The sequence below is a fragment of the Carettochelys insculpta genome, chromosome 19, assembly GCF_033958435.1.
Source record: "Carettochelys insculpta isolate YL-2023 chromosome 19, ASM3395843v1, whole genome shotgun sequence".
NCBI classification, from domain to species: domain Eukaryota; kingdom Metazoa; phylum Chordata; order Testudines; family Carettochelyidae; genus Carettochelys; species Carettochelys insculpta.
This window is the reverse complement of record NC_134155.1, coordinates 7,403,733-7,416,615: the sequence shown is the minus strand read 5'-3', so window position 1 is coordinate 7,416,615 and position 12,883 is coordinate 7,403,733. Positions and strand designations below refer to the sequence as shown.

The window sequence follows — 12,883 nt, the reverse complement described above, 5'->3', positions numbered from 1 at the left end:
CAAAAAGGAACTTCCCAATACTTTCAGGTTGTTGTTCTAGCTTGACTAATAAGTAACCTTTTTTATAACAGGAAGGGAAGCAGCTTTCCGTTGCAGTCAGGTGTAATGCTGAAAAGAGCAAATTTCCACACTTGGATTAATGTAGTGGTAGGCCAGATGGTTTTTCTCTTTAATTAGTAAATGTTTCTAAATAAATGTTATGGGTAAAAATCAAGTGCAGGAGTCAGATCTGACTCATTTGCTTTCTATGACATTTGAATGACATTAAACCTAAAAGTAAGTGGCATGGGACCCAGAGAGTGGGTAAATGAGGGCTGCATTATGCCTTGCTTCAGAGATAAACAGCAGCCTTTTAAAAAGACACCAATTCAGTTTTGGAGAGAGAGTTAAAATAGCCCATGAGGGACACAGTTTTCTTCATTGGATCAAGTTGTCAGAGCTGGACTTGGGCCTTAAGCACTAACTTCTGGAAAAGGCAACCTCTGCTGCCCAAACCATACATTATATGCCCTTGTTGTATAATTCTGTACACAAGGAGGAGGGAACAGAATTGCTTCCTGTTCCCTGTGATGATCATACTCTGGCCTTTTAAAAAAACGCATTATTTGATTCTGATAGTGAATTCGGCTGGATATAGAGTATTTTGTATACTACGATATATCATGTATTTTGTTTGGTGTGTTACGTATCTGGCCTTCACTTCAAGTCACTCGTTTCATCCTTATGAGACACCGAATTTTTTTTACTGTGTTCTTTAAAATTTAAAATCTCAAATATTCAGTCTTAAATGAAAGTCATTTGTATAGATTCACCACCAGTATGTCTGGCATGTCAGGAGCAGACAAAACCCTCTTTTCTACAGTGTGTTTTTTCAGATGTGATCTCCTGTCACTTTTAATCAGTGTGTTGGTGACCTAACCTTTGCAGAAGTATACATAATTCCGGTAATGTTTGATTTTTGACTTTTCACTAATTCCTCCCAAATAGCTGCAGAATTGCTTTTAAATACTTGTTTTCTTGTGAGAATTGTATGCAGGGAAAATATTAGAGAGGCAGACACAGATGATCTAATTTAATGGATTTAAAAATTGGAGCCTTCCTTGTGCAAGGTAATGTGAAAGTAAGGGAGGCCATATTCTTCCCGGGATTCAATTTATTTGAAAGAAATCATATGGTACAAAATATGAACCTGGTGTGGGGGGAATCCTACGTATGAATATCTTTGTGTGAAAAAAGTCTAGTGGTGGTCATATTGTCTCAAAATTTGCACTTCTACCTCATGAAGAACTGAGATGTCACACTGGGAATTCATGTACAGCTTATTTCTGTCCTTTTAAGTAAGAGCTTCTTTATGTAAAGAATCTGGCATTTTCATGTATGGAGAGAGCTTATAATTACTCATCCTCCACATGAAAAACATCTGTCTTTGCTCCCGTTAATAACCACACCAGGAGGAAGATCAGTATCACAATACCTAAAACCAGAGGGAAGTACCGCAATCCCAGTTTGAGACCTATCATCAAAACTCTGCATGTGGGTGGGTAGTAGATGACAGCCAATGGTAAAATGTTACCAATGATGGTTTTTTATGCTCCTTTTACTCCTGTGGATTAAGCCTTGGGTGAAAGACTTGGCCTTTAAAACTGGAGCGTATAGATTAAAAACAAACACCTTTCTTTGTTACCTTCAAAGAACTACAGAAACATTTGTAACCTGGAGTCTTGATCTCAGGTCTCCTATGAGCAGGTCTCCATTAATGTCAGCTTAAGGTATGCAACCCCAGCTACGTGAATAGCATAGCTGGAGTCAACATACTTTAGGCCGAGTTGCCACAAGGTCTCCACTATGGAAGGTTGACAGTAGAGTTTCTCTTGTTGACTTTTTACCCTTCTTGTTACAGTGGAGAGAGTGATTGGTGGTCAGTTTAGCAGATCTTTAGTAGACTCAATCACCCAGGAAAGTGATTGCTGCAGCACTCATCTTTGGGTTAGAGTAGACCTGCCCTAAGTGCACCACTGAATAAAATGACGGCCAAAGCCAAGTTCCAGATTAAATAAGAGTATGTATCAGATCTTTTTGGTATCAGTTGTTATTGATGCATCCTTGAGATATTTCTAAGATTTTAAAAATAAAGAGACTCTCAGTTTGCAAGTGCTGTCAGTGGCTGATTGTCCAGGAATGGATTTTGACTGGTCCACACCCTATATCCCTTTTTTTCCCTCTTGTTACCTGACTCCATCCCCAATTCCCTATACTGTCTCCTAATTCTCCTATTTAAGTGCCCCAAATCATTGTTGCTTAAACTATCTATATTGAGCAAGGGGCTATTGGTGATGAGAACCATAGCATGGAGGATTTGGCTTAGCACAATGGACTGGATTAAAAGTCTAACAAAGAGCCAGTCTCAAAAGTGTCATTAAGCATCTTAGGCAACAGTTCACAAAACATGTCCAAATGTGTAACCTACATGGCTTTTTTGGGTTGTTGCTAGAACTAAGTGAAAGAACAGCTTCTAAAATACTGTCCATAAATGTCTGTCAAATTTATTGACAGCATCTCAAACAGTTCAGTTCATAGCTATTACAAGTTTCAATTTGTCTTTGTCCAGTAACTGTGTAAATTTGATTTACATTGGGTAATCAAAAATACAATAATCTTTTGGTGATGTCCAGGTTTTTCACTGGAAAAAAATATCTTTGATATCCCAGGCCATCTTCTGAAATGCATTTTTAAAAATAACTTAGAATCTAATTTTTCAGATGTTCTGAGGAACTATACACGAGCTATGGTTCCTCAAGATTTGATTTCAGATAGATCTGTATTTCAATGAATTCAGTTTCATTTGCAGTAACCACAGGTGTATTTAGTCTACAGTATAATACAGCTTCTGGAATAAGATAGTTACTGGGTTATTTTCCTTACATTGGCAGTACATAAAACGATGTGGCCTTGAAAAATCACTTTGAAGAGTTCTCATTGACTACATAGGAATTTCTCCACAATTTGAATCTTTAATTATTGTGCCAGTGCTTTCATGCAAAGGGCACTGCATTAACAGCTGTTTTTGCAACCCTTCTGTGAGATAGTGAAGTCTTTCCTGATGGAGAAATTGAGATAGAAATGAATTACTGAAGGCCACAGAGCGCAATAAAGCCAGGATTAGAATTGGGAAGTTCCTCGCTTCCAATGCATTGTACCATTCTCTCTTCTCAAATTACAGAGTAACTTTGCTATGCAGAACACAGCCAAATTTACTTTGCTGAATAAAGAGAAGTGTTAAAACACTAGGTCCTGGCCTTTTATTCAGTCTTCCACCATTGTAAAGAAAAAGGGCGCCTCTAAGCTTTCCTGCATCGTCTATCTACTTCAGCTACATGGCATCTTTTGTGTGGCAAGGTTGATGGGCGCTGCTCTCCCATCGATACCGGAAACTCTTCCCATCTTGGTAGAAAACCAGCATTGATAGGAGTAAGCTCAGAGATTGATTTATCACGTGTATAGTAGCTGTGGTAAATCGATGGCAGGTGGCTTGATCCTGCTTTGTTAATCCACCGTGTAGTGGAAACCAGGCCACAAATTCAGAAGTTAACATATCATCCTGGGGATGTCCTTATTTCATCGCCTTTTACATCATTTGGGCTATGTCTACACTAGCCAAAAACTTCAAAATGGCTATACAAATGGCCATTTCAAAGTTTACTAATGAAGTGCTGAAATACATATTCAGCACCTCATTAGCATGCAGGCAGCCGCAGCACTTTCAAATTGATGCGGCTAGCTGCCGCACAGCTCGTCCTGATGGGGCTCCTTTTCGAAAGGACCCCGGCTACTTCGAAGTCCCCTTATTCCCATCTAGTCATAGGAATAAGAGGACTTCGAAGTAGCCAGGGTCCTTTCGAGAAGGAGCCCCATCTGGATGAGCTGCGTGGCGGCGAGCCGCATCAATTTCAAAGTGCCGCGGCCGCCTGCATGCTAATGAGGTCCTGAATATGTATTTCAGCGCTTCATTAGTAAATTTCGAAATGGCCATTTCGAAGTTTTTGGCTAGTGTAGACACGGCCTTGAACTCCTAAAGCAACAGAGGATTGCTTCAGGCACCTGATATCTTATGCAGCAGTGATTAGAGAGTTTAAGTGTAATACGGTTCAGGAGAAAGTGCCTGTTCTGCTGTTTGTCGGAATAATACTTGGCAATTCAATGACATTTTTAATCTTCAAAGTGCTTTGCAAACATCTTCACAAAAATATCTGAAGGAGAGCAGCAGTATCTTCATTTTGCAAAGGACACTGATGAAGACTGGAAGTGTGTGGCATTCGCTGCAGACATCTTTCTCAGTGTTGGGGTTCCAAAGTAATGAAAGATGCAAGTAGGTCCCATAGTTTGGTGATTTATTAACTCTGTGCCAGTGAGAGTGAAAAACATATGCTAAAAAAGGCCAGACGGGCCTCTGAAAGATCTAAGGGCAGACATAGCATCGTAGACTTACTAATGGAAATTAACAGGCTTTCATAAGGTTGGAAGGCTAAAACTGCTCAGTATCAATCCAGAGCCTAGTATCACTCCAGAATTAGACCTGTCTCTTGAAAAAGCTGTAGTATCTGCTGTCACGTATAGTATCTCACCCACATACTTGAACCATGGTTTGGGGTAACAAGTGGAATAATGGTATTTATGGATAAATAATTCCTTCTTTTTTAATCCCAGCTGCTGGAAGAGGATCTGTGGCCACGACTGAACTCCTCTGAGCCTGTTCCTTCTCTTGTGCATAGCAGTGCAATCATGGATAAATATTCTGAGTTGTCCAGTGAGATTGCTAAAAGCAGTATACCATTGGCAGTAGCATCCTCTAAGGATCCAGGCCCACAGGAGGAGAACTGCAGCAAAGCACTAGCTTTGAGGATTCACGAGTCTTATAGCAATGGTTTGTCAGGTACCCTCTCTCCAGCCAACTCAGCAAATTCAAGCATAGACCAAAAAAGCTTAAAGATGTCTCCTAATGGTCAAACAAAATCCCAAGAAGCAGAGAAGACAACTACAGGAAACTTCAAAAGGACATTAGAAGAATCTAACTCTGGTCCAGCTTTGAAGAAACCGAGACGTAGCCTGAGTCGAAACATTAGTGTCCAATCAGAAAGCCTGTCTACATCTCCACAGCGCAAAAACTCAAACAAGCTCACCATGCGGCGAAGCCTACGGGGGCAGAAGAAACTTGGCAATTCATTGTTCCACCAGCCCAGGAAAGCAGTGTGCGTTTGCTGAAGGGTTTTTGTGTGAGGGAGCGCATTTTGGTCTGATTAGAATTTTGAAGTTGGTGCAGGAGTTTGAAATTCTTCCTGTTTTATCTTTTTTTTAAAGTAGAAAACTTTTTTTGGTATCGAACAGTTTTATTCTCAGCCTTGTACTGCTTGTATTATAACTGTGAATTTTGTAGATGTGTAGGGTATAAGTTGCTGTAAAGTGTGTGTAAATTTGTATTCCTCCATACAAAATGTAGTCTTCTCCCCCTTGTATAATTGTTACAACAGGGCTAAACTTTGTTTTAAAAGAAAATGTTTAATCTCTTTGTTAATTTACTAAAGTAATGAATTTGTATAAGCTTCTTGTGATGAATTTCACAACTTTTTAACGAAAGTAAATTATTAAATAGAATGGAAAATACGTATTTTCGTAGTACTATATGTTCCACCTCAAGTGTGTCTTTTAGAGAATACTCTAGGCCTATTTTTTGTTTTTAAACTTGAGATTTCTGTATTCAGAAATGAAATGGAAGCAGAGATGTTATTTTACACAGCTCAATATCAATTTCTGCATCTTATTAAAATACTATGCAGTATCTTATTCAGTTGTATTTTTGTAATCCTAATTGTGAAAGTATTTAGCAAAAAAAGTGTGTATTTTTTTTTTAAATTTCTGAAAACCCCAACCCTTTCTATAAAACCCATTTTCATCTCCTGAAGTAATTTATGGCATTTTTATCCAGGCACTTGGCAGTGGTATTCCTTTTAATATATGTGCCCTATAAAGGCATTTTTTTTGTTATTCTAGTAAGTGATGGTACCGCTAATTTCTTTCTAATGTAAGTCATTAAATTATTTTATGATTTACAGTTTTCATTGCGTATGTGGACCATATGTATGTTCACCTAAATAAAACAAGTGAAAACTTGCTGGGTGTGCCTTTGTTCTTTAAGCATGTTCAGTGTCTTGAGATGAAGTTCTTTAAACATTGTGGTTTTCTGTAATTATGACGTGGCTCCTTCCCTGTCCTTGGAAAAAATGTTTTAATCAAATGGTTTCCAATGCTACACTTCATTAAAAGTGGGGGACTGTAGAAAATGTGGAGAACAGCAGAGGGCTTTAGGAATGACAAACAGACTAGATTAGAAGTCTACTACTTTTCTGCAGGCTTTGCCTAACCCGTGTGCCTCTGCAAGAAATTGATCAGGAAAGAGATGCCCACCTGGTTTTTTACAGTCTTTAGTCAGTGCTTCACAGGGAGGTAGAGAAACCTGAAAGATTTATGCCAGCATAGTGTTGGGGAAAACTTTCTTTACTGCAAACATTTTGATCCTGTGCATGTTGAGTTCAAAAAACAAATTGATTTAATGCCATTTATGGTTATTATCATAATTATATCTTGATCAGTAAAGATTTTAGCCGCTAATAGCAAGAGGGAGGTGGTTTTAGTCATCTGGGTAGGCTGCAGTTCTATACAAAGCTGTATGATTTATTCAGTCTTCTATTTTATGCAAATTATGTGCAGTTTTTATGAGACCTCAAAAGCAAATTGAACAAGTTAAAACCATTGAACCAGGCTTATTTTTGTGCCCTGTAAGAAGTTACAGACCAGTTCCTCTTAATCTAGATGCTTTAAATTTGATCAAATGCCAATGCTTAATCTTGAATATTTACTCAATTTAAAATGGACATTCTACAGTGTCTTTTGACAGAGCACCTCACAGGTTGCTTTCCAAATTAATGCTCACAACACTAAATGAGGTAATTACAACAACTTTTGTTAGAATACATATTTTGTTAGGTCTCTGCAACCAATGTTAGTATTAAATTAGCACTTTTGAGCTGAACTCAATGAGTCATTAAATATATTGATAGTACATAGATTGACTGACTGGATTTGTGGTCACATATAATTTTCCTGTACGCTCATCCCTCATTAAATGAGTACTTCATTTACGAGTACTTGCTTAAATGAGGGACACACTTACCTCCCCTAGTTCACTCAACAAATGAACTCCACCCGCTAATACAAGTTATTCCCTCCCCATGTCTCCAATCCACTGCAGCCTGACCATCCCGCCAGCCCCCGTGCACGCCAAACGGCCAAAATTTAAACCCCGCCCCCCCCATGCAGCCCCAACCAGTGAAAAGTAAATGCCTACCAGCCCCTGTGCACCCAAACTGCCAAAACTTAAACCCCTCCCACTGGCCTCACAGACCCAACCTGCAGCAGCCTGAACCCCCGCCACCATGTTTTAACCCTCCATCCCACTCATGTCACTAAACTGACCCCAGCCTTTAACCCTCCCCAATCCCAGGCTCACTTACCTTTCAAATGCAGCACCATCTGCTGCCACTCCAAGTGCATGGAACCAATCAGAGACTTTTACAAGTAGTTTAGTAGGAATCTAGTGTCCCTCTTACGAGTTTTTGCCTATGAGCAAAAAGTTAGGAACCAATTGTGCTCATATAGTGAGGGATGAGTGTATCTGCATTTTTCAGTTGGAGGATAAAATCTGTATTGTTCCTATAATCCTTCCTAGAATTTTTAAAGGGACACAGGCAAATGCAGTGTCAATCAACTTGCTATATTCAAACAGCACATACTAGTGCTGGACACTTGACTTGATGACTTAAAGTACCTTCCACCTTTAATTACTATGCAAAATTAATTCCATAGTAACATGTTAATTTTGTCTCTTTTTAAGGCATTTACAGTTAAATTAGGTTGGCTTTATTTCCGTCTCAAGCATTGGGCTGTGAGCAAGATCATACTTTAGAAATAATTTGCGTTTTCCCTAAAAGTATCTATTAAAGCTAACTATCTGTCTTTGAGGAGTGTCCCAGTTTGATCAGTATTTTTATGGTCATCTGACAGACTTTTTTTTTTTTTTTTTGGAAGAAGGTATGTTTTCCTAATCTAGTCAAATCTGTTGTCTATTTTTTTCATCACTGACTTGCTTTATCTTTATTCTAATACAGGTTGAACCTCTCTAGTCTGGCACTCTGCTGTCCAGCAACACCTGTCGTCCACCATGATTTTAGTTACCTGGGTGTCTACTTACCATGGTTGTGGCCAAGTTTCCCGTGTCTCATAACGTGTTTACAGCCACTAGTCCTGGCTCTCTGTGTTCTGTGCTGTTATTTAGCTCTAATTTACCTCTAAAAGCCTTGTGTTGGTAATGCTGCTAAAAAATCTGACTAGTTGTCTGACAAATTCTTGTTTGGCACCAGTCAGATCCTGAGGGTGCTGGATTAGAGAGGTTTAATCTGTATATGTTTTATGATACAGAACTTCCCAGGTGCTGGTTTTGCTGAGGACTCAATATACATTATGGCATTTTATACTAAATGTGTTTTGTGTTAGGTAGGTATGTTAAGGTCAGAAGGCTCCTACATGTGATTTCTTTTAAATGTGTAAGGAAAAGGCCAGCATTCTAGAACTATATCCATGGCCAGGATTGTATTTTTGGAACCTAATTCTTTAACAGTGGAACAATAAAACCATGGGCTAAAATTAGCTCTATCTACATGTTACTATGGCTACAGAAACCTCAAATGGAATCACAGGCATTCTGAAAATGTATAATTCTCTTTCATCCAATGAACATAGTAACATCTCTTACAGAAAGAAATGTGTGGTCCACTAGACCAATAGGTAACAGTGTTTAGTACAAAACTGAAGTCCTAGTATATACTGGCACATGCTGAAGCAAAATTTGAGTGTTCCATCAAGCACGTTCACTCAAAGTGCAACCACTCTTCCCTGGCCTTCCCCTGTTCCCAAAGTACTTGTCTGATGCTGCAAGATTTTCTCCATTTGCATCAGGTGACATTAATTTTGAATAGCTAAGCAAACAATTATTTAAAAGGAAGAAGTGTAGTACAAATAACTTTTACAATTACAGATTTCCCACAGCAATCATTCCCTACCATTTTAAAAAATGTTTTGCCAGCAACTGTAAACTGTCTTTGCCTATTTTGATGTCCTGTCTCAATGTAAATGAATCAGCCAGGGTAAGGAAAAAAGCAAATGTACAGCTGCCAGTCCTCCTTAACTGGAAGCACTAAATCATATTAGGTCTGTTGAGTCAGAGCCTTCACTCACTTCTCATTGTGAAACAAAATTATGGTATGTGCAAGGGGGAAGTTGTGTGTCAACTAGTGGTTTTAAGGAGATATGTGGTTCAAGTCACAATTATGCAGCCTAGTCAATTTAACTGAAACCTCCAGGTTTTTTCCTATAAGAGCAACTCTCTCCTTCTATGGTGAGGCAGTTAACAGACAGAAAAACTTGGCATTTGAAATTTTGTTCAGACTGGGAAAGAAAAGAAGAGTCTGTGTTATATGCGAACTCAAATTGTAATTAATATTGTTATATAGCAAGGAGTGGGGGTGGGGCAAGATGTGGCCTGCAGTTAAATATGGTGCTGGGAACCTCAGGCACACAGCAGAATTGGGGTTACCAAATAAAAAGAGGACACCCCTGAGAGGGAGCGTCTCTGTTTCATTGTCTACCAAGTCCCACTGCCTTAATGCATTCTAGCTGGGCTTTCTGTCTGTGGGAACACAGTGGAACTGAGTTCTGGCACCTTTTTCTTCCCACAACTGGGGTTCCCACAGCTGACGCTGCTGGCCAGGGCTGCATGCCCCAGCTGGCTCCCAGCCATGGGGTTGCAGGTTCCACCACCATCCCCCAGTCAGGGTTCCCACAGCTAAGGCTGCTGGTTAGGGCTCCATGCCCCAACCAGCTCCCAGGCATGGGGCTGCTGATCCCTACAGGCAGAACTTGAGTTCTGGCCTTTTTTTTTTTTTTTTTTTTTTAAAGAAAAAAAGCACTGTGTTCTAATATATATAGGACATTAACACAACGTAAGTTGATAGGTGCTCATACAGATACACTCCCTCTCAGGGGTGTCCTGTTTTTTGAAAGGCCAAATATGGCTACCCTAAGGAAGTCACTTAAAGCAGCACGGGACTTGGGGGAGCAGCGTGTGAAGCCTCACTCTGCTCTTGGACTCTGAAGCAGAGAGCCACATAGAGCAGGCTTGACTGATCAGGGGCTATAGCAGGCCTAGGGCCTGTCTTAGAGGTCTGCTGGACAAGTGCCTCCTTGCTGAGCACCTCCTGGATAGATCCTAACTCTGCACCTCTCTCACATAACTCCCTTCTGGACTTTGCACCTCTTCTTAGGCACCTGCCTCAGGCCAGAATCCTCTCCTGCACCCATATTCTGCCTCAGGTCACAAGCCCTTTCTTCACTCAAACTCCCACTCAGACCTCCCACTTTCTCTGGATCCCAGTCCCCTATCCCAAGCTCCCTTCTGCACTCGACGTCCATCCAAGACCCAGCACCACTCTATAGAAAAGTGCATCCCTTGACTATGTTACCAAAATCTTGGAGGGGACCCCCCTCAAAACTTACTGTCCACCCTGCAGTATAATAGGTTTCTTAGAAGCATTGCCCCTCTCTCACCTGAGTGTCTAGTCCAAGTCTGGGGTATTGGGGACATTGTACCTTGTAACAAATGAATGGTATTTTGTTGCATGTAATCTTGGTTTGTTTAACAATAAATCTATACCATTCTGCCTTTCTGAATGCAGGAAGAACTAGGAACAGTACATTAGCTTACACTTGCCATATTTTAGTAACACAAACACACCCAAAAGGTCTTTGTCTAGCTATCTTCCATTATTGTGCATATGTGTGGTTTCTGATTACCTGCTCCTGACAATTGTTAATTGAAGGACATGCTTATAACCAACCTCAAAGAGCCTTGTGATTACAGTCCCCAGTACCTCTTAGCTTAGCAGGTTGAGTTATTCAATTAATGCTTGTTGTTGTTGTTGTTGTTGTTACTGCTTTGATACTTAATTAAAATTTCTTCCAGTTCAGGATCCTGTATTCTTCTTTTTCTGCTAAGTGCCTAACTCATATCAACTCTTAACTAACAGTGTAGATCAGTTATCACGCTGTTGAATCCTTCCAGATGATTGAAACTTGTGGTGCTGTCACTGACAATTTTTGAGTATGACTACCCTTATTGGGGACAGGTGGCTCTACAAGAGTTGCAGTCATCTTGTATGAGTAAAGAAAAGGGATGCCAGTGCTTACTCTGTGCATGACTTTCTCCCTCAGACAACACAGCTGTCTGATGACGTGACTGTGTTGGAAGAAAGTTATAATACGCCCTCTGATAGCAGTGCTTGCCTAGAGTTTTTGTTTTACACACAGCAAGTTTCCAGTGATTCCAGAATTTATGTATGTAAGGAAGGAGGACACTATTTTCTAATTAATCAATCCCCTTAACAGGACTGGTGCCAGGAGAGTGGCAGTCATAGGCCTGCTTTCCCCACACCCTGTTTTGTTAATATTCATCCTACAACAAAGAGACTTTAAAAGCAGATTACATAAGATTTGTTAACTGGGGTTCATACTCAAGTTTGCCACGTTAACACTTGGTATGAACAAAGACAGCCAGTATCTCGCACGTTACAAGGACTGCTTCCCTTCCTTTGATGATCCCAATTATCCCCCACCCCCTCTCCTCTAGTTCCATGTATTTGATTTGTCAGTTTTCAGCGCAATTTTTCGACCCCTGTGCTATATAACTGAGTCTGGACTGGAAATGCTACAGATCTGAAAAAGTGGGTCTGTCCCATGAAAGCTCATCACCTAATAAATTAATCTTTAATGTGCTACATGACTGCTGGTTTGTTAGGATACAGGCGAACGGGGCTACCCCTCTGTAACTAACCCACGTGTTTCCACGGTCAATTTTTGTTTGGCTGCACCCGGGCGCCAGTTACTTTGGGGCTCCTCTTGAGACAAAAGGGCCGAGAGTTGTCGAATCAAACTGTAAACCTTGAACATAAGAGAAACCCCTTTAATCCTCCCCCACATGCCGAGTGCCTGCTCCTATGAGTTCAGGCCCATTCTGAGGCCGCCACCTCCTCCGCTTACCAGCGAAGCAGTTACCACCGCCCGACCCCGTCCTGTGCTGCTCAAGCGCCGGGGCCTACGGCGGTCTCCCACCTCGCCTGCTTTCCTTTGCCTAGCCCGCTCCGCTCCGTTACCCCTCCCACCCCTACTGAGCAACCGCCTCCATTACACCCCCCACCCGTCCGTTTCGGTCCCGCCCTCGCGCTCATGTGCCAGCTGCCTCCCCCACTCCGTGACTACCCGCTCCAAGCCGGAGATGAGTGTCCTTCCTGCGGGTGGGCAGGGCGGCCCGAAGCGTTGCTATCCTCCTTCACGCCACTTCCGCCTGACTTCCGGGATTACATAACGAAGAAGCAACCGGTAACGTAGGAGGCGAGTCCCTGGATGGGGGCGGGGCTGAAGACTTTTTTCTGATTGGTCCGTGACTAACGGGCTGCTGGGTTTTGCCTCTATGCACGTGCGTTGGGGTCGGTGTCGTTCGTGGGGGCTCTCGCGAGATCTGGATGTAAACAAAGCTCCGCAGCGGCGCTCTGTTCTCTCAACCTAATTTGACCAGGGGGCGGGTGAGTTATATCAGCGGAGCCCCGCCCACGGCTCTATATGGGAGAATGGGATTGGGCGACAGCAGAGCGGGTCCTGCCTCTCCTGCCTGGTGATTGGATATGGGTGTAAGCGTGGTCTGGGTGACAGTCCCCGAGAGGTT

At 41.5% G+C, this 12,883-nt stretch overlaps 1 protein-coding gene across 1 annotated transcript in view; it reads left to right on the top strand.

The window, feature by feature from the left end:
- Positions 1–6,159, top strand: part of PPM1D (protein phosphatase, Mg2+/Mn2+ dependent 1D) — a 43,698-nt gene extending 37,539 nt beyond the window's left edge. Inside the window, exon 6 of the mRNA XM_075013604.1 lies at positions 4,705–6,159. Within this exon, the coding sequence (XP_074869705.1) occupies positions 4,705–5,259 (555 nt within the window). The 3' untranslated portion in view covers positions 5,260–6,159. The remainder of the gene's footprint in view (positions 1–4,704) is intronic.
- Positions 6,160–12,883: the final 6,724 nt, after the last annotated feature.